We start from the raw sequence: 20,074 nt of genomic DNA, 5'->3' as shown, positions 1-20,074 counted from the left end.
CGAACAGATTTTGGTTAGCTTGAACGGTTTTGTCGTGGTGATTTTTTGAAATGACAGTAAAAAGTGAAACATTAATCGTCTTGTATTTTTAAATTGCAGCTTCCAAACCTTTAAAAAACATTTTTAATTTAGAAAACCAGTGATTCTGAGGAAATATGCATAGTTTCATGACTTTACAGCACTGTATGATTAAAAGAAAATTAAAAAACTGTCAGACATCTGATCTCACTCTGTCACTCTGTGTGCTGACTCTGTGTGTGTGTGTGTGAGTGTGAGTGGGGGAGGGGTGTGAGCTGAGTGGCAGACAGACAGAGAGAGAGAGAGAGAGAGAGAGAGACTTAAACATCTCTTTAATCACCAGAAAAAAAACTGTATTTTAAATAGTTATTTTTTTGTTGTTGTTGCTAATTGTGCTGTTATCATTACATCTTAAGAAATATCTTAGGCCTTATCCTTTTCTGACAGTTTCAGGGATTAAAAAAAATCCTAAAAAACCTTATTTGTGCTGCAAATAATAATTTCAAACTCATTTGATACTGACCTCTGTCACCCTGTGACATGACATTTATTTGAATTTACATAATCTCAAGGATGTAACAGTAAAACTGTTCAGCTCACAGATGAAGACTAAGCTTTAATGCAAGCAGAACTATTTCACAAATGCTTATAGGTTAATGAAATCATAACAAAACACTTTTAAATTATTTAAGGATTTGGTAACACTTTAAAATAATGTCTCAATTGTTAACATTAGTAAATGCATTGGTAACACTTCATAATAGCTGCAATTCTTAGCTAAGCATTAGTAAATAGTCAGTTCATGCTTTATATAGCCTTCTCCCAAAATTAATATTTTAGTAAGCATTTTATAAATACAGCTATAATTAAATTGTTCATGGTTTATATGCACATTTATTTTGAGGAGATTAAAGGCTGTAATCTCCCTAAAAAAATGTAAAATAAAAAATAAAATAAACAAACACAGAACTCATAAATATTTATTTCAAGATGCAATAAAAGAAAACTGTACACTTGAATTTATATATATATATAAATATATATATATATATATATATATATATATATATATATATATATATATATATATATATATATATAAATATATATATATATATATATATATTAGGGGTGTAACGGTTCACAAAATTCACGGTTCGGTTCGATACGATACACTGATGTCACGGTTCGGTTCGGTTCGGTTCGATACGTTTTAGATACAGCAAAATGTAAAAACATCTCAACTTTTCAGAATGCCGCAAGCGCACCGCGGGTCATGTGACAAGAACCAACCAATCAGCTTCATCCTTTCCCGTAACAACGTTGAGAGCTCAGCCAAGATGAAGGAACAGCTGATCATAGTTGTATATGGATTGCAATTTTGAAATAAATTCAGTAGCAGAGCTACTGCAAGCGATTTTTAGAGCTGCAAATCCATTTATCCTTCGCTGAAATTTCCGCGTCTCATGGAGAGAGCACGTCATTGTTGCTTAGCAAAGACAGACACCTCATGAGCGCTTCTGCCCGAGCGCTTTGGAAAGGAGGAGAAAGACGCGCTTAGCGTTTTCCATGCGTTTTTAGGCACGATATGTGAACGGCCCCTAAGGCGCTCGCTCACTCAGCACGCGCTGAAGGCTCGTTGCAAAATGTCTAATGCATTTAACAGACCAGAAATATAAGATCCTAAAATAACCAACAGGTCTGGTGTTTGGGTTGGATTCCCTGTAAGCTATAGTGTCTAAATGCTGCAGGGATAGTTTGCTGCGTGCATGTTTCTCCTTTTTTTCATCTTTTCCCAGATAGTACTGACGCATATATCCCAGATATTCCCGCTGGTTTTTTTTTTTTTTTTTTTTTTTTTGTAATCCCGCTGGTGTACCCTCTCATGTTGCAGATGCGACATACCGTTGTTTTTTTATCCACCACTCTCTTGCCATCACCATTATAGCTTAAAGGGAATCCAAAGTGCACCCAAACACCAGACCTGTTGGTTATTGGGGGATCTTCTCATTTCTAGTCTGTTAAACGCATTGGCTATTTTGCAACGAGCCTTCAGCGTGTACTGAGTGAGCGAGCGCCTGCTGAGTAGCCTAACATAAACATATAAGATGGTGTTTTTTTCTTCTTCGGGAGTGTCAGGGGCGTTGCCTGTTACGTTGTTTGGGTTATTGGGCTACCTTGTTGAACGCATATCATTATATTTCTTTCTCTCTCTTTTTTTTTTTTTTTTTCAAATATAATTAATTACTCCAACGAACCGTTCGGTATACATAATGCGTACCGCGTACCGAACCGAAAGCGTCGTACCGAACGGTTCAATACGAATACGCGTATCGTTACACCCCTAATATATATATATATATATATATATATATATACATATATATATACACACACACAATTGCATAAGTTTATATTTAAAAATGTTTAGCAAGTGTACAGCTAATAATAATAATAATGCATTTTATTTAGTTTTAGCTACAGACACCAAACTCGGTACTTAAATTGTTCTTATCAAGACGGACAACTTTCTAATTCACAGTCATAAGCTACGATCAACAGGAAGTCAGCTATTTTGATTTGAATGTGTATTTTTGAGATTTTACAGTTGTGAATTAATGCATACTCCTCACATGGGAAGTACACTATACACACCAAACTTTGACTACATGAAGAAACAACATCGAGGAACTTAAATTGCGAACGGATTTTGGTTAGCTTGAACGGTTTTGACGTGGTGATTTTTTGAAATGACAGTAAGAAGGGAAACATTAATTGTATTGTATGCCTAAATTGCAGCTTCCAAACACTTCAAGGCATGTTTTCATACAGAGATCAAATCATTATGAGGAAATATGCATAGTTTCATGACTTTACAACACTGTATGGATAAAAGAAAAGAAAAAACTGTCAGACTTCTCAACTGACATGATCTCACTCTGGCCACTCCGTCTGTGTGAGGAAAGGGAGGGGGAGAGGGAGGGGGAGTGTGAGTGTGAGGGGGTTGGTGACTGTGAATCTTTGGTGACTGACAGTGTGTGTGGATTGTAGGGAGGGGCTGTCTGGCAGAGAGAGAGAGAGAGAGAGAGAGAGAGAGACCTAATCATTCCTTTAATAATCAGGAAAAAAAATCTATATTTTAAATTGTTATTGTTTTTGTTGTTGCTAATGGTGGTGTTTTTTTCCTTTCATTACAGGTTAAGAAATCTCTTAGGCCTTATCCTTTTCTGACAGTTTTTGGGATTTAAAAACATCCTAAGAAGCCTTATTTGTGCTGCAAATTATAATTTCAAACTCATTTGATACTGACCTATGACAACCTGTGACATGACATGACATTTATTAATCTCATGGATGTAACAGTAAAACTCTTCAACTGACAGATTAAGCTGCAATGCAAGCAAAACTATTTCACAAATGCTTATAGGTCATTAAAATCATTACAAAACACTAATAAATTATTAAAGGGTTTGGTAACACTGTATAATAATGTCTAATTTGTTAACATTAGTAAATGCATTGGTAACACTTTATAATAACTGCACTCATTAGCTAAGCATTAGTAAATAGTTCATGATTATAAAGCCTTTTCCCTTAATAATAGTCATTATTAAGCAGGAATACATCTCTAATTACATTGTTCTTGGTTTAAAAGCACATATATTACAAAGGAGATTAAAGTTTCAGTTGTCTTATAAAATAAATCAATAAACACAACCCAGTTTGATTCAGAATTCAGAAATATTTATTTCAAGATGCAATAAAAGGAAACTGTACACTTGAAAAGGTTTTGAGCGATTCTTGAAGGACTAGCATCACCTTCACTTGTACGATGGTTTGAGGAATATATCTTCCAGATAGTACCGCCGCTCCCTATATGCAGAGTATGCAGTCTTCGTAGAGCACCAACTCCCAGAGGGGGCACCAGTTGCTCAAAAAAAACAAAACAAATATGCGCCATTCTCCCATCCGCGTTCGCGACCACTCAATAGCATTTGAGAAGAAAGACTTGTAGTCACAAAACAATTGTAATGTGTTCATATAGGTGTCAGCTACAATGCACACCTTATACATTTTTTATACATTTTAAAATAAAGTGTTACTAAAGTTATATATATTGTTCTGTGTATGTGATTTCAAAGTCTAGATTGGTCGGATTAACCCTTTAACTGCCACATCCCTTAAAACTTGATTGTCAGAGGGTTACTGTAAATGCTTATGCCCGCTGGGCACAGTTTTCCCGATGCCACCGGGGTGGCGTTGCACTGATGGCTTGAGCCCGACATCGCTGCTTGCAGCTATATTTATTATTATTTTTATTTTTTATTAAACCTTCCGGGGTGTTTTGGGGGCCTTAACATGCTCAAAAACTCTTGAAAATTGGCACACACATTGGAATCTGCGGCCATCAGGACGCCGCAGAGGCTGGGACCCGGGCGTGGCAAAGGGGCTCTACAGCGCCCCTGGAAGACAGTCAGAATTCTTGAACCATAGCTCACACACACTTGCATGTATTTATATCAAACTCGGTAGACTTATAGATCTCATTGAGCCGAACAACTTTCACACTTTATGTCATAGGCTCCGCCCAACAGGAAGTCAGCTATTCAGGGCTGTTTAAAAAAAGCATGCTCTGGAATTTGAAATACTCCTCTGAGGTTTTCAACCCGTTCGCCACGAAACTCGGTGAACATGATCTCAAGACATTGAGGATGAAAAATTGCGAGGGGATTTTTGATATCTCGAACGGTTTGCCCGTGGCGAGGCATGGAACTTATGGCGAGAAATGAGAAACAGGAAATGTCTAATAACATCCACATACATTTCCTGAATTTGATCAAACTTCATGGGTTTGTTCGTTGTATGATACCGATTGTATATATGTGGCTATTAAGAGTCAACGTTATAGCGCCACCAACTGGCAGCAGGAAGTGTGTCATTTTCCAAATGCTTTGAATTCAGCATCTTATTTTTACTCGATTTACTTAAAACTTCATCAGAATAATGACAAAACACGGCCGATGTAAATCTGTTGTGGGGATATTGATATCTGATATAGTGTTGCCATGGCAACGTGTCAAACTTGAATGTTCTGTTATGGTGAGTTTGAGGCAGACAACAAGCTCAGATTTACATGAAACTCAAAACACATATCAGTATTAGTGATAGCTAGACAATGGCAAAAGCTTTTACAAGGGCGTGAAGGAGGCACTCTATAGCGCCACCTTTTGTCAAAAGTGGGGGGGTTAGTTTTAGCTACAGACACCAAACTTGGTACATAAATTGTTCTTTTCAAGACGGACAACTTTCTAATTCACAGTCATCAGCTACGATCAACAGGAAGTCGGCTATTTTGATTTGAATGTGTATTTTTGAGATTTTACTGTTGTGAATTAATGAATACTCCTCACAGGGGAAGTACACTATACACACCAAACGTTGTCTACATGAAGAAAAAACATCGAGGAACTTAAATTGCGAACAGATTTTGGTTAGCTTGAACGGTTTTGTCGTGGTGATTTTTTGAAATGACAGTAAAAAGTGAAACATTAATCGTCTTGTATTTTTAAATTGCAGCTTCCAAACCTTTAAAAAACATTTTTAATTTAGAAAACCAGTGATTCTGAGGAAATATGCATAGTTTCATGACTTTACAGCACTGTATGATTAAAAGAAAATTAAAAAACTGTCAGACATCTGATCTCACTCTGTCACTCTGTGTGCTGACTCTGTGTGTGTGTGTGAGTGTGAGTTGGGGAGGGGTGTGAGCTGAGTGGCAGACAGACAGAGAGAGAGAGAGAGAGAGAGAGAGAGACTTAAACATCTCTTTAATCACCAGAAAAAAAACTGTATTTTAAATAGTTATTTTTTTGTTGTTGTTGCTAATTGTGCTGTTATCATTACATCTTAAGAAATATCTTAGGCCTTATCCTTTTCTGACAGTTTCAGGGATTAAAAAAAATCCTAAAAAAACTTATTTGTGCTGCAAATAATAATTTCAAACTCATTTGATACTGACCTCTGTCACCCTGTGACATGACATTTATTTGAATTTACATAATCTCAAGGATGTAACAGTAAAACTGTTCAGCTCACAGATGAAGACTAAGCTTTAATGCAAGCAGAACTATTTCACAAATGCTTATAGGTTAATGAAATCATAACAAAACACTTTTAAATTATTTAAGGATTTGGTAACACTTTAAAATAATGTCTCAATTGTTAACATTAGTAAATGCATTGGTAACACTTCATAATAGCTGCAATTCTTAGCTAAGCATTAGTAAATAGTCAGTTCATGCTTTATATAGCCTTCTCCCAAAATTAATATTTTAGTAAGCATTTTATAAATACAGCTATAATTAAATTGTTCATGGTTTATATGCACATTTATTTTGAGGAGATTAAAGGCTGTAATCTCCCTAAAAAAAATGTAAAATAAAAAATAAAATAAATAAAATAAACAAACACAGAACTCATAAATATTTATTTCAAGATGCAATAAAAGAAAACTGTACACTTGAATTTATTTACATATATATATATATATATATATATATATATATATATATATATATATATATATATATATACACACACAATTGCATACGTTTATATTTAAAAATGTTTAGCAAGTGTACAGCTAATAATAATAATAATGCATTTTATTTAGTTTTAGCTACAGACACCAAACTCGGTACTTAAATTGTTCTTATCAAGACGGACAACTTTCTAATTCACAGTCATAAGCTACGATCAACAGGAAGTCAGCTATTTTGATTTGAATGTGTATTTTTGAGATTTTACAGTTGTGAATTAATGCATACTCCTCACATGGGAAGTACACTATACACACCAAACTTTGACTACATGAAGAAACAACATCGAGGAACTTAAATTGCGAACGGATTTTGGTTAGCTTGAACGGTTTTTACGTGGTGATTTTTTGAAATGACAGTAAGAAGGGGAAACATTAATTGTATTGTATGTCTAAATTGCAGCTTCCAAACACTTCAAGGCATGTTTTCATACAGAGATCAAATCATTATGAGGAAATATGCATATTTTCATGACTTTACAACACTGTATGGATAAAAGAAAAGAAAAAACTGTCAGACTTCTCAACTGACATGATCTCACTCTGGCCACTCCGTCTGTGTGAGGAAAGGGAGGGGGAGAGGGAGGGGGAGTGTGAGTGTGAGGGGGTTGGTGACTGTGAATCTTTGGTGACTGACAGTGTGTGTGGATTGTAGGGAGGGGCTGTCTGGCAGAGAGAGAGAGAGAGAGAGAGAGAGAGAGAGACCTAATCATTCCTTTAATAATCAGGAAAAAAAAATCTATATTTTAAATTGTTATTGTTTTTGTTGTTGCTAATGGTGGTGTTTTTTTCCTTTCATTACAGGTTAAGAAATCTCTTAGGCCTTATCCTTTTCTGACAGTTTTTGGGATTTAAAAACATCCTAAGAAGCCTTATTTGTGCTGCAAATTATAATTTCAAACTCATTTGATACCAACCTATGACAACCTGTGACGTGACATGACATTTATTAATCTCATGGATGTAACAGTAAAACTCTTCAACTGACAGATTAAGCTGCAATGCAAGCAAAACTATTTCACAAATGCTTATAGGTCATTAAAATCATTACAAAACACTAATAAATTATTAAAGGGTTTGGTAACACTGTATAATAATGTCTAATTTGTTAACATTAGTAAATGCATTGGTAACACTTTATAATAACTGCACTCATTAGCTAAGCATTAGTAAATAGTTCATGATTATAAAGCCTTTTCCCTTAATAATAGTCATTATTAAGCAGGAATACATCTCTAATTACATTGTTCTTGGTTTAAAAGCACATATATTACAAAGGAGATTAAAGTTTCAGTTGTCTTATAAAATAAATCAATAAACACAACCCAGTTTGATTCAGAATTCAGAAATATTTATTTCAAGATGCAATAAAAGGAAACTGTACACTTGAAAAGGTTTTGAGCGATTCTTGAAGGACTAGCATCACCTTCACTTGTACGATGGTTTGAGGAATATATATTCCAGATAGTACCGCCGCTCCCTATATGCAGAGTATGCAGTCTTCGTAGAGCACCAACTCCCAGAGGGGGCACCAGTTGCTCAAAAAAAACAAAACAAATATGTGCCATTCTCCCATCCGCGTTCGCGACCACTCAATAGCATTTGAGAAGAAAGACTTGTAGTCACAAAACAATTGTAATGTGTTCATATAGGTGTCAGCTACAATGCACACCTTATACATTTTTTATACATTTTAAAATAAAGTGTTACTAAAGTTATATATATTGTTCTGTGTATGTGATTTCAAAGTCTAGATTGGTCGGATTAACCCTTTAACTGCCACATCCCTTAAAACTTGATTGTCAGAGGGTTACTGTAAATGCTTATGCCCGCTGGGCACAGTTTTCCCGATGCCACCAGGGTGGCGTTGCACTGATGGCTTGAGCCCGACATCGCTGCTTGCAGCTATATTTATTATTATTATTATTATTTTTCTGAAACTTTCTCGAAAAGTCATGAAACTTGGCACACACGTCAGAGCTGGAAAAATATTAGGTATGCAATGGTTTGCTAAGGTGGGTGTGGCAAAATGGCTCGACAGCGCCACCTATAAATTTTCAACGAAGTGCATCTTGAGCTACGTTCCACGTACTTGTATGAAAATCGGTACACACATGTAACACACCAATATCTACAAAAAAGTATCTTGGTACGAAATCCAAATTCCAACAGGAAGTCAGTTATTATTTTTTTCTCATCCAAAATTTTGTCATTTTTGCCATTTCCGGTGGTTGTACTTTAACGAACTCCTCCTAGAGATTTATTCAGATCAACACCAAAGTTTGTCAGTGTAATCTAAAGGCCTTTGCGATGTTAAATTGCGAAGATCTAGAGTTTTCGTTTGAGGGCGTGTCTGTGGCGGCTTGGCGAATTTCGATGTTTCGCCATGAAAAATGAAGTTGCTATAACTTAGACATAAAACGTCCAATCTGCACCAAACTTCACATGTTTGATAAGACTCCTGACCTGAACAGATCAACATTCCCAAATTTAGTTATAGTCATAGCGCCACCTGCTGGCAACAGGAAGTGAATGCCTTACGCTGCAATGAACTACTCCTAGAAATCTAATAAAATCTAAATTGTGTTATGGTCAGTTTAATCTAAAGGCCTTTGCGATAGTGAATTGTGATTATCTTGAGTTTTCGATAAAGGGTGTGTCCTTGGCGACGTGACAAAGTTTGATGTCTCGCCATGAGAATAAAATTTGTAACTCAGGCATAAAATGTCTGATCTTCCCCAAACTTCACATGTTTGATAAGAGTCCTGGCCTGAACACAACTGAAGGCCAATATTCCATTGGGTGTGGCGAAATGGCTCCATAGCGCCACCTATACATTTTCAACGGAGTGCACCTCGAGCTATGTTTCACGTGCATTTACAAAAATCAGTGCACACATGTAACACACCAATACCTACAAAAAAGTCTCTTGGTACAAAATCCGAATCCCAACAGGAAGTCGGTTATTTTGAATTTTCTCTGCAAAATTGGCGTTTTTTTTGCTATTTTCAGGGGTTGTACTTTAACGAACTCCTCCTAGAAATTTATTCCAATCAACACCAAACTTGGTCAGTTAAATCTAAAGACCTTTGCAATGTTAAATTGCGAAGATCTTGAGGTTTCGATAAAGGGCGTGTCCATAGCGGCCTGACAAATTACGATGTTTCACCATGAAAAAGGAAGTTGCTGTAACTCAGACATACAATGTCCAATCTGCCCCAAACTTCACATGTTAGATAAGACTTCTGCCCTTAACAGATCTACATGCCCATATACAGTTATAGTCATAGCGCCACCTGCTGGCAACAGGAAGTGACATGTTTTATGCTGCCACAAGCTACTCCTAGAAATCTTTTGACAGAAATGTAATTTTTTTGTGGTCAGTCTAATCTAAAGGCCTGTGCAATGTTAAATTATGGAGATCTTGAGTTTTTGTTAAAGGGCGTGTCCATAACGCCTTGGCACAATTTGATGTCTCGCCACAGCAAGAGAAGTTGTTGTAACTCAGGCATAAAATGTTCGATCTTCCCCATACTTCACATATTCGATAAGAGTCCTTCCCTAAACACATCTGAAGGCCAATATTCCATTAAAATGATAGCACCACCTGCTGGCAACAGGAAGATTGGAACATATATGGAATATAATTTGATATATTCCAATTATATTTATGACTTTAAATGCATATTTCTCGCCGTTCACCTTTTTACTAATGCCACTCGCTGGCGGGGAGCCCGGGTGCGAGGGCCCGTTCATCGCTGCTTGCAGCTTTAATTCCTTTTGTTCCTCTACAATTTTGCTTTACCATCATTTAGATAAAGGTTCATCTTTGTCTCATTGGACCATAAACTCCTTTGTGCTTTTTTGCAAACTCTAATCTTGCAATTATATCAGCCAATATTTTTCTCAGCCAATTTCTCATGAAACAACTGTTCCAATACTTATGCTCACATCAGATAGTAGATGAAACTCTAAAAGTGCTGATCTTCATAGTTGCTAAAACATCTATGAATCAACCAATAATAAAATGTGACATTCTGTAGTTTTGTCTTATATTCTTTTTTTTTTTCATATTTACAGATTTCTTGAATCCACAGCAAACCGAATAATTTTGTCTTTTTACTGTCCCAATACTTATTGAGGGCACTGTATATATAGATATAAAGGGTTCATTCAGTTCAGAATAAGTAGTTGGTTAATTACAGTTGGGGAAATGATAGTAATAATAATAATAATATACAAAAAATTATAAAAATGTATAATTTCATAAAATACAGGGGAAAAAATACAACAATAACGTCATATTTTCTTAAATCGCCTTGAGTTAGTTTTTTTATTGAAATTGCACAAATACATTATATGAAAATATTATTCTTGCAAGCTAGTATGGTTAAATCTGTCTGCTAAATAAAACAAATTAAAGCAATCCTGATGGTACACAAAATGAATGTACAGACACTATGGCACTACTTTCACTGTCAAAAAACTGATGTTCCTTTCCACAGACCGTAACTGTGAAGGAGGCTGATATTCATCCTCAGAACCCGCCAAAGTTTGATAAAATTGAGGACATGGCGATGTTCACCTTCCTGCACGAGCCCGCTGTGCTGTTTAACCTCAAAGAGCGTTACGCAGCCTGGATGATCTACGTGAGTGAAGTCTTAAAACACTCACACATTCACCTCATCACATATGAGCCGATCTAAACTTGCTGTGGATCTCTTACAGACCTACTCTGGGCTCTTCTGTGTCACTGTGAACCCCTACAAGTGGCTCCCGGTGTATAACCAGGAAGTTGTCCTTGCCTACAGAGGAAAGAAGAGGAGTGAAGCTCCTCCACACATCTTCTCCATCTCTGACAACGCCTACCAATACATGCTGTCAGGTGCATCTACATGACAGTACAAAACCAGCACAGGCTATATGTCAGAAACTAGTGAAAATCAATTAAATGTTCATGCATACACCATTTTATTTTTTGCTTTTACAGACAGAGAAAACCAGTCCATTCTTATCACGTAAGCCTTTGTGTTTAATTAGATGATTTTTTTGGAGTTTATTTGTTACATTTTTATGAATGAATTCTTAATAGATCTCTAAGTCTGGTTTATGTTGACAGTGGAGAATCTGGTGCTGGAAAGACTGTGAACACCAAGAGAGTCATTCAGTACTTCGCCAGCATTGCTGCCAGTCCTTCAAAGAAGGAGACCACCGAAAAGAAGGTCAATTGTGGAAATCTGAATTCAAAATGGAGTTGTTATACTGCTATTTTGTATGATTCCCATTCATCATACACAAACATTTCAAATGTTGTGTTTTCTAGGGTACTCTGGAGGATCAAATCATCCAGTGTAATCCTGCTCTTGAGGCCTTTGGGAATGCCAAGACCATCAGAAATGACAACTCGTCTCGCTTTGTGAGTGGGCAACATTTTTAAAGTTAAATATTATTTTCATTGTTCCCACTGTATTTAAAAGACAATATTCCTTTCGAACAGGGCAAGTTTATCAGGATCCACTTTGCTGCCAGTGGCAAGCTAGCATCTGCTGATATTGAGACTTGTAAGAAAGATATTTGATTATTTAATGGTTTGTCTTTTATTACTCCTACTCTGCGATATGTGTGTATACCCATTTTAGGGACAAATCATATTTTAGGGACAAATTTGTGACCCAGAAATTAGCTATATAGGGCATCTGGGAATGTCTCCATTTTTATTTTATTAAATATTTATTTATTTATTTTATTTATTTATTTACCAGGATAGTCCAATTGAGATGCAAAATCTCTTCTTCCAGGGAGTCCTGGCCAAAATGGCAGCACAAAAAGTTTCACAAAAAACGAGTTACAGACATATAAAGCTAACAACATTTAGCCCTGCACTCATGTGGTGATAAATCAATATATATTTAAAGCACTTATTTATTAGGCCTGTCAAGCTATTAAAATGTTTTAATCTAATAACAGAATGTGAAATTAATTTATCTAATTAATGGCAAATTAAATGCACATCAAATTTGGCTGTGAAATTACTTGTGGACTATAAAAGAAGATACATTGAGATTTAAATAAATTTTTTGTTCATAGAATGTCCGTCAATCGTAACCAAAACAATCAGTTACCAACATTCTTCAAAATTCTTATTTTAGTTCTGCAAAAGAAAAAGTCATTCAGGTTTGAAATTATTTGACGGAAATAATAACAATTTACATTTTTAGGTTAACTACACTCTTAAAAATAGAGGTGCTTCATGATGTTCCATATAGAACCTTAACATCTGAAGAACCTTTCTGTTTCACAAAAGATTCTTTGTGGCGAAAGAAGGTTCTTAAGATTATAAAAAGGCAAGAAAGAGATGGTTCTTTAAAGAATCTTTCACTGAATGGTGAATGAACCTTTTAATCACCTTTATTTTTAGAGTGTATACCTTTATTTATTTATTTATTAATGTGGAGAAATGTTTTTTTTTTAATTAAATTATGCTCTAAATAAAGCACTAAAAACTGCTAGTAGGCAGTGGTAAATGGCTCAATGTCTTTGAGTCATTCATTCATTTGATTCATTCAAAAGTAAATGGCTCTCTTTATGAATGGGCCACTGAATCATTGGTTCACTTGATTTGTTCAAAAAGCTGATTCATTAAGAAACAACCCCACTGTGTGTTGCTTGGAGATGCACAAAAGTTCTTCAGGGGCTTTATAGGTAATAATATAATTCATAAAATTGATCAAAAACAGACAATATTCTGTCTAAAATAAAATAAAATATAATATCAATTATTGAACTGTTGTATAAAACAAGTATTGCATTTGAATTTGTGCAATTCTGGAAAAACAGCACTGTTGTGATATTGAACTCGCTGCTCGTGTGATATTGCTTAACTCTATCATATGAAATAAATATAAGACAAAAACTTGGCGACATGAACGATATATGATAATTTGTGAATTCTAATTCTATGAACAGATCTTCTGGAGAAGTCTCGTGTGACTTTCCAGCTCAAGGCTGAGAGAGACTACCACATCTTCTACCAGATCCTGTCTCAGAAGAAACCAGAACTATTAGGTGGGCAAAACTATGTTGAAACCAAACAGCTATCATTTTTTAAACCAAAAATGTACTAAACATGATGTGTATTTTTTCTTCTCTTTCAGAGATGCTGCTGATCACAGCAAACCCTTATGATTATGCTTTCATCTCTCAAGGAGAGACGCAAGTGGCCTCTATTAATGATGCTGACGAGCTGATGGCAACAGATGTGCGTTATCTGACATGACAATGATTTCTTTACTTAATTTGAATCTTGACTTTATCTTTTTAAGATCAATTTTGCTGACAATACTAGAACATGAGACATCAATCATGCAATGATAAATCTGCTTTAGGAAGCATTTGATGTGTTGGGCTTCACCCAAGAGGAGAAGAACAGCATCTACAAGCTGACTGGTGCCATCATGCACTACGGGAACATGAAGTTCAAGCAGAAGCAACGAGAGGAACAGGCAGAGGCTGATGGGACTGAGGGTCAGTATTAGGAGAAAATGTTAACATGATGCATTGGTTGGATATTGGATTACAGAAGATTCATTAACATCAACCATTTTTATTATTCTCAGATGCTGATAAAGCAGCTTATCTGATGGGCCTGAACTCTGCTGATCTCATCAAGGCTCTGTGCCACCCGAGAGTCAAAGTAGGGAATGAGTGGGTCACCAAGGGACAGAATGTCCAGCAGGTGGAGACTACTACTTAACATCCCTACACCATTAATATAACCATTAAAAAACACAAGTTTTTCTATAGAATTTTAATGTATTATATTGGATAGGTGTACTATGCTATTGGAGCTCTTTCCAAATCTGTGTACGAGAAGATGTTCCTCTGGATGGTTGTGAGAATCAACCAATCCCTGGACACCAAACAGCCTCGTCAGTACTTCATTGGTGTGCTGGACATTGCTGGATTTGAGATCTTTGATGTAAGATTACATCTTACATCTTACACAAATTCTGAGTATGGGTCACCATACTTGGCTGAATGTCACGTCACTTTCACTTTCACATCTACTGATTACTGTTATTCAATAGCTTCAGTTTTTTGTTACTTTGCCATTGGGAGTATATCTGAATATTAACATATTCCACCTGCAGTTCAACACCTTTGAGCAGCTGTGCATCAACTTCACTAATGAGAAGCTGCAGCAGTTCTTCAACCACCACATGTTTGTGCTGGAGCAAGAGGAATACAAGAAGGAGGGCATTGAGTGGGAGTTCATTGACTTTGGCATGGACTTACAGGCTTGTATTGATCTCATTGAAAAGGTATGTTTTTAAATTTGAGAGATCTCAGGTATTGGTCCAAGAAAGCTGTTCAGATCATTTCATTATTTCATTCTGTTCATTTTAGCCCATGGGTATCATGTCCATCCTTGAAGAGGAGTGCATGTTCCCTAAAGCCAGTGATGCAACATTCAAAGCTAAGCTTTATGACAACCATTTGGGGAAATCCAACAACTTCCAGAAGCCCAGGATTGTCAAGGGTAAACCAGAGGCGCATTTCTCCCTGGTTCACTACGCTGGCACTGTGGACTACAACATCAATAACTGGCTGGTGAAGAACAAGGACCCTCTCAATGAGACGGTTGTTGGCCTCTATCAGAAATCCACCATGAAACTGCTGTCGAACCTGTTTGCTAATTATGCTGGTGCTGACTCAGGTTTGTTTTGTTGCTTCCAAAGGGAGAAAAAGTCAAGACAAATAAGGATTTAATGTGAGGTTAATTAAAAAAAACAAAATGTTTTTTTTCTAAACAGTCGCAGAGGGCGGCGGAGGAGGTGGCAAAGGAAAGGAGAAGAAGAAAAAGGGCTCTTCTTTCCAGACAGTATCTGCCCTTCACAGGGTAACATATAGAGTGCCTTTTATACAGAGTAATACTGAAACTAATCTTTTAGTATGACTTGGTTTCTTAATATCTTAAAACAAGGACTACAACCTAAATATATATGGGATGAGTGATGGATAACATCTATCCACAGGAGAACCTGAACAAGCTGATGACCAACTTGAGGTCAACTCACCCTCACTTTGTGCGCTGCATCATCCCCAATGAGACTAAGACTCCTGGGGCGATGGAGAATCCTCTGGTCATGCACCAGCTGCGCTGTAACGGTGTGCTGGAGGGCATCAGAATCTGCAGAAAGGGATTCCCCAACAGGATCCTGTATGGAGATTTCAAGCAGAGGTACATTCACTTATGAATACAAGACATCTAAAGTTAGAGGGTGGACACATTTCTAAACATTAAATAGAGAATATTTTTTTCAGAATTCCTCATTCAATACTGTTTCTTAATCAGTTTACCACAAATATAAAATATTATACAATTACAGATATCGTATACTGAACCCTGCTGCCATCCCAGAGGGTCAGTTCATAGACAGCAGGAAAGGAGCTGAGAAGTTATTGGGATCTTTGGATATTGATCATAACCAGTACAAGTTTGGACATACAAAGGTACCCTAATAAAATGTCTTATTCAGTTTATGTGAAAATGTAAATTACAAAATCATAGTAGAATTAAGCAATTTGACATTGCCATGCACAGAATGATTACTTGCATAATGTAAGGCTAAAAAAACTGACACCCTTTTTATTCTCAAAGGTGTTCTTCAAGGCTGGTCTTCTGGGTGCTCTTGAAGAGATGCGAGATGACCGTCTTGCTCTCATCATCACAAATATTCAGGCTAGAGCTCGTGGTCTTCTCTCAAGAATTGAGTTCCAGAAGATTGTTGAGCGCAGGTACAGCTTCAGGCTATTCATTTACAGAAGAAAGCCACTTAATGTGAAAAATGATAACCTTTGTGTCACATTGCAGAGACGCCTTGCTTGTTATCCAGTGGAATGTACGTGCCTTCATGGGTGTCAAGAATTGGCCCTGGATGAAGCTCTACTTCAAGATCAAACCGCTGCTGAGATCTGCTGAAGCAGAGAAAGAAATGGCCAACATGAAGGAAGAATTCCTGAAGTTGAAGGAGGCTTACGCCAAATCCGAAGCCCGCAGAAAGGAGCTTGAAGAAAAGATGGTTACTCTTCTCCAAGAGAAGAACGACCTACAACTTCAAGTTCAAGCTGTGAGTTTAAACGATTTTGATTAGTTTGTGATTGTGTTCATATTAATGACTAAAGGTTTTTAAAGATATGCAGATAAAATTATTATTTTTTTAAATCTCTAAATAAACAGGAGCAAGACAATCTTTGCGATGCTGAGGAGAGATGCGAGGGTCTGATCAAAAACAAGATCCAGCTTGAAGCTAAAGTCAAAGAGCTGACCGAGAGGGTGGAAGATGAAGAAGAAATGAATGCTGAGTTGACTGCCAAGAAACGAAAGCTGGAGGATGAATGTTCTGAGCTCAAGAAGGACATTGATGACCTTGAGCTCACTCTGGCCAAAGTGGAGAAAGAGAAACATGCAACTGAGAACAAGGTCTGTTTTCAACTCTGAACATGTTAGAGATGCAAAATTGGTGCGTTAAGAGTTTCTTGATACAATGGCATGAATCTACAGGTTAAAAACCTGACAGAAGAGATGGCAGCTTTGGATGAGATCATTGCTAAGCTGACCAAGGAGAAGAAAGCTCTGCAGGAGGCCCATCAGCAAACGCTGGATGATCTCCAGAGTGAGGAAGACAAAGTCAACACACTCACCAAAGCCAAAGCCAAGCTGGAGCAACAAGTGGATGATGTGAGTAGTTTGTTGACATTTCTGATGTAAATGAACCATGAAATATTTGCTCAATAAAATACTTTGTTATCGTTGTTCCAGCTTGAAGGTTCCCTGGAACAGGAAAAGAAACTTCGTATGGATCTGGAGAGAGCTAAGAGAAAGCTTGAGGGAGACTTAAAGTTGACCCAAGAGAGTGTCATGGACCTGGAAAATGACAAACAGCAACTGGAAGAAAGGATTAAAAAGTGTGTTTTCCAAAGGATTTAATATATATATATATATATTTCTTCATAATACTAATCGCATTCTGATATTAATGTAGTTAATATTTTTCAACACAGGAAGGATTTTGAGATCAGCCAACTTAATAGCAAGATTGAAGATGAGCAGGCAATGGCAGCTCAACTTCAGAAGAAACTGAAGGAGTTGCAGGTAAACTTGATGATTTTTTAAAAGTTGGATAGTTGGACCGTTAGGAATGCTAGCTGTAATATTGGTTTTCCTCACATTACCAGGCTCGCATTGAAGAGCTTGAGGAAGAGCTGGAGGCTGAGAGAGCTGCTCGAGCCAAAGTTGAGAAACAGAGAGCTGATCTGTCCAGAGAACTGGAGGAGATCAGTGAGAGGCTGGAGGAGGCTGGTGGAGCCACTGCTGCCCAGATTGAGATGAACAAGAAGCGTGAAGCTGAGTTCCAGAAGCTGCGTAGAGATCTTGAAGAGTCCACTCTACAACATGAAGCCACCGCTGCTACACTGAGGAAGAAACATGCCGACAGTGTGGCTGATCTGGGAGAACAGATTGACAACCTTCAGAGAGTGAAGCAGAAGCTGGAGAAAGAGAAGAGTGAACTCAGACTGGAACTGGACGATGTGGTCTCCAACATGGAGCAGCTTGCTAAGGCCAAGGTGATAAATTCTTGTCTTCATGTTAGACATTTTTTATTGCTTTTCATCGCTTCAGGTGTCCCCAAGAATTACGCTTTAAGTTTCTTCAATTTGATTAATTATATATATATCTATGCAGGCAAACCTGGAGAAAATGTGCAGGACCCTTGAAGACCAGATGTCAGAATACAGAACAAAATATGAAGAAGGACAACGCAGCATCAATGACTTTACCATGCAAAAAGCTAAGCTACAAACTGAGAATGGTATTTACTTTAAGATTATTTTATCGTATTGTTAGATAAATACCCCAAATCTTGCACGCTTTCTGTAATGCAATAGTTATACTTGTATCTAGGGGAGCTTTCTAGACAGCTGGAAGAAAAGGATTCCTTGGTCTCACAGCTAACAAGAGGCAAGCAGTCCTACACCCAGCAGATTGAGGACCTTAAGAGACAACTAGAGGAGGAAGTCAAGGTATATTTTATTTTTAGATATTTATTACTAACTTTTCCATTGCATTTTTATGCACAGTTGACAGGATATTTTCAATCCTCATAGGCTAAGAATGCCCTGGCCCATGCAGTTCAATCTGCTCGTCATGACTCTGATCTGCTGAGGGAGCAGTTTGAGGAGGAGCAGGAAGCTAAAGCTGAGCTGCAGCGGAGTCTGTCCAAGGCAAACTCTGAGGTGGCTCAGTGGAGAACCAAGTATGAAACTGATGCCATCCAGAGGACTGAGGAGCTGGAGGATGCCAAGTAAGAAATAGGAAACACCTACAAACCTAAATTACTAAAATTACTGTAAAGTAATGATTCCCTCGACTATTTTTAGGAAGAAGCTGGCTCAGCGTCTGCAAGATGCAGAAGAAGCTGTGGAAGCAGTCAATGCCAAATGCTCCTCACTGGAGAAGACCAAACACAGGCTGCAGAATGAGATTGAAGATCTCATGGTGGATGTGGAGAGATCCAATGCTGCTGCCGCTGCTCTGGACAAGAAGCAAAGAAACTTTGACAAGGTGAATTAAACACACTTACTCTGTGGATAAATAATCTTTCAATATTTATCAAGCTCCTATGGTAGCTAATCAAATAATCTATTGAACAAGGTCCTGGCTGAATGGAAGCAGAAATATGAGGAGTCTCAGAGTGAGCTGGAAAGCTCCCAGAAGGAGGCCAGATCTCTGAGCACTGAACTCTTCAAACTGAAGAACTCCTACGAGGAGTCGCTGGATCATCTGGAGACCATGAAGAGAGAAAACAAGAACCTCCAAGGTAGAGGTCTGCAATCCAGTCGGGTCCCAAATGGGTGGTCCATTCGGGCCGGGCTTGGGCAATTGTGTTTTTTTTTTTACAGATCAGGCTTGGGTCGGACTCGGGCTCATTTATCTTCTCTCCTTTATTGTGCCCATATACACACAGAACACACATAGGCTATTGTATGAAATATTGTTATATTATAAATGTTATACCTAACCTATGCAATAAGCGACTCATATATGCATGCATTAGCATACAAGTGACAGCTGACCATGCAGAGCATCAGGGAGAAGTTGGAGCATGAGTAGTTCCTAAAAGCTCCAATACTTCAAGAAAAGCTGAATTTCTGAAGAGTTTTAATTTGATTACAATGGCAAACAGTGAGTCAATTGATCATGTGCAGTGCAGACATATCTGCAAACATATCCTATGACAGCAAAAAATGCATGCAAAAGACTACAGCATGCCACAAAGCCCTAGAAAAATTAAGGGGGGGGGGGTAGTAAGGAGTTGTTTGAATTATTTATTTATAAATTTGTGTTTTCTGAGTCCGTGTCGCAAAGATGAAGATTACGATCCTGACCCGCCATCT

At 37.3% G+C, this 20,074-nt stretch overlaps 1 protein-coding gene across 1 annotated transcript in view; it reads left to right on the top strand.

Annotated features, from left to right (window-relative positions):
• LOC113042719 (uncharacterized) overlaps positions 1-20,074 on the top strand; it is a 40,763-nt gene that overhangs the window by 17,465 nt on the left and 3,224 nt on the right. Inside the window, exons 42-69 of the mRNA XM_026201735.1 lie at positions 11,122-11,265; positions 11,345-11,501; positions 11,607-11,634; positions 11,736-11,838; positions 11,940-12,032; positions 12,114-12,177; positions 13,583-13,681; positions 13,771-13,874; positions 14,002-14,140; positions 14,233-14,351; positions 14,445-14,594; positions 14,767-14,937; positions 15,023-15,332; positions 15,430-15,515; positions 15,652-15,857; positions 16,006-16,129; positions 16,278-16,414; positions 16,491-16,746; positions 16,857-17,099; positions 17,181-17,357; positions 17,439-17,584; positions 17,681-17,771; positions 17,855-18,244; positions 18,363-18,489; positions 18,582-18,700; positions 18,785-18,981; positions 19,058-19,241; positions 19,332-19,497. Of these exons, the coding sequence (XP_026057520.1) occupies positions 11,122-11,265; positions 11,345-11,501; positions 11,607-11,634; positions 11,736-11,838; positions 11,940-12,032; positions 12,114-12,177; positions 13,583-13,681; positions 13,771-13,874; positions 14,002-14,140; positions 14,233-14,351; positions 14,445-14,594; positions 14,767-14,937; positions 15,023-15,332; positions 15,430-15,515; positions 15,652-15,857; positions 16,006-16,129; positions 16,278-16,414; positions 16,491-16,746; positions 16,857-17,099; positions 17,181-17,357; positions 17,439-17,584; positions 17,681-17,771; positions 17,855-18,244; positions 18,363-18,489; positions 18,582-18,700; positions 18,785-18,981; positions 19,058-19,241; positions 19,332-19,497 (4,330 nt within the window). The remainder of the gene's footprint in view (positions 1-11,121; positions 11,266-11,344; positions 11,502-11,606; positions 11,635-11,735; positions 11,839-11,939; positions 12,033-12,113; positions 12,178-13,582; positions 13,682-13,770; positions 13,875-14,001; positions 14,141-14,232; positions 14,352-14,444; positions 14,595-14,766; positions 14,938-15,022; positions 15,333-15,429; positions 15,516-15,651; positions 15,858-16,005; positions 16,130-16,277; positions 16,415-16,490; positions 16,747-16,856; positions 17,100-17,180; positions 17,358-17,438; positions 17,585-17,680; positions 17,772-17,854; positions 18,245-18,362; positions 18,490-18,581; positions 18,701-18,784; positions 18,982-19,057; positions 19,242-19,331; positions 19,498-20,074) is intronic.

Source organism: Carassius auratus, chromosome 24, assembly GCF_003368295.1.
Source record: "Carassius auratus strain Wakin chromosome 24, ASM336829v1, whole genome shotgun sequence".
NCBI classification, from domain to species: domain Eukaryota; kingdom Metazoa; phylum Chordata; class Actinopteri; order Cypriniformes; family Cyprinidae; genus Carassius; species Carassius auratus.
The sequence above is the reverse complement of the archived record's forward strand: the minus strand, read 5'-3'. Positions and strand labels throughout refer to the sequence as shown.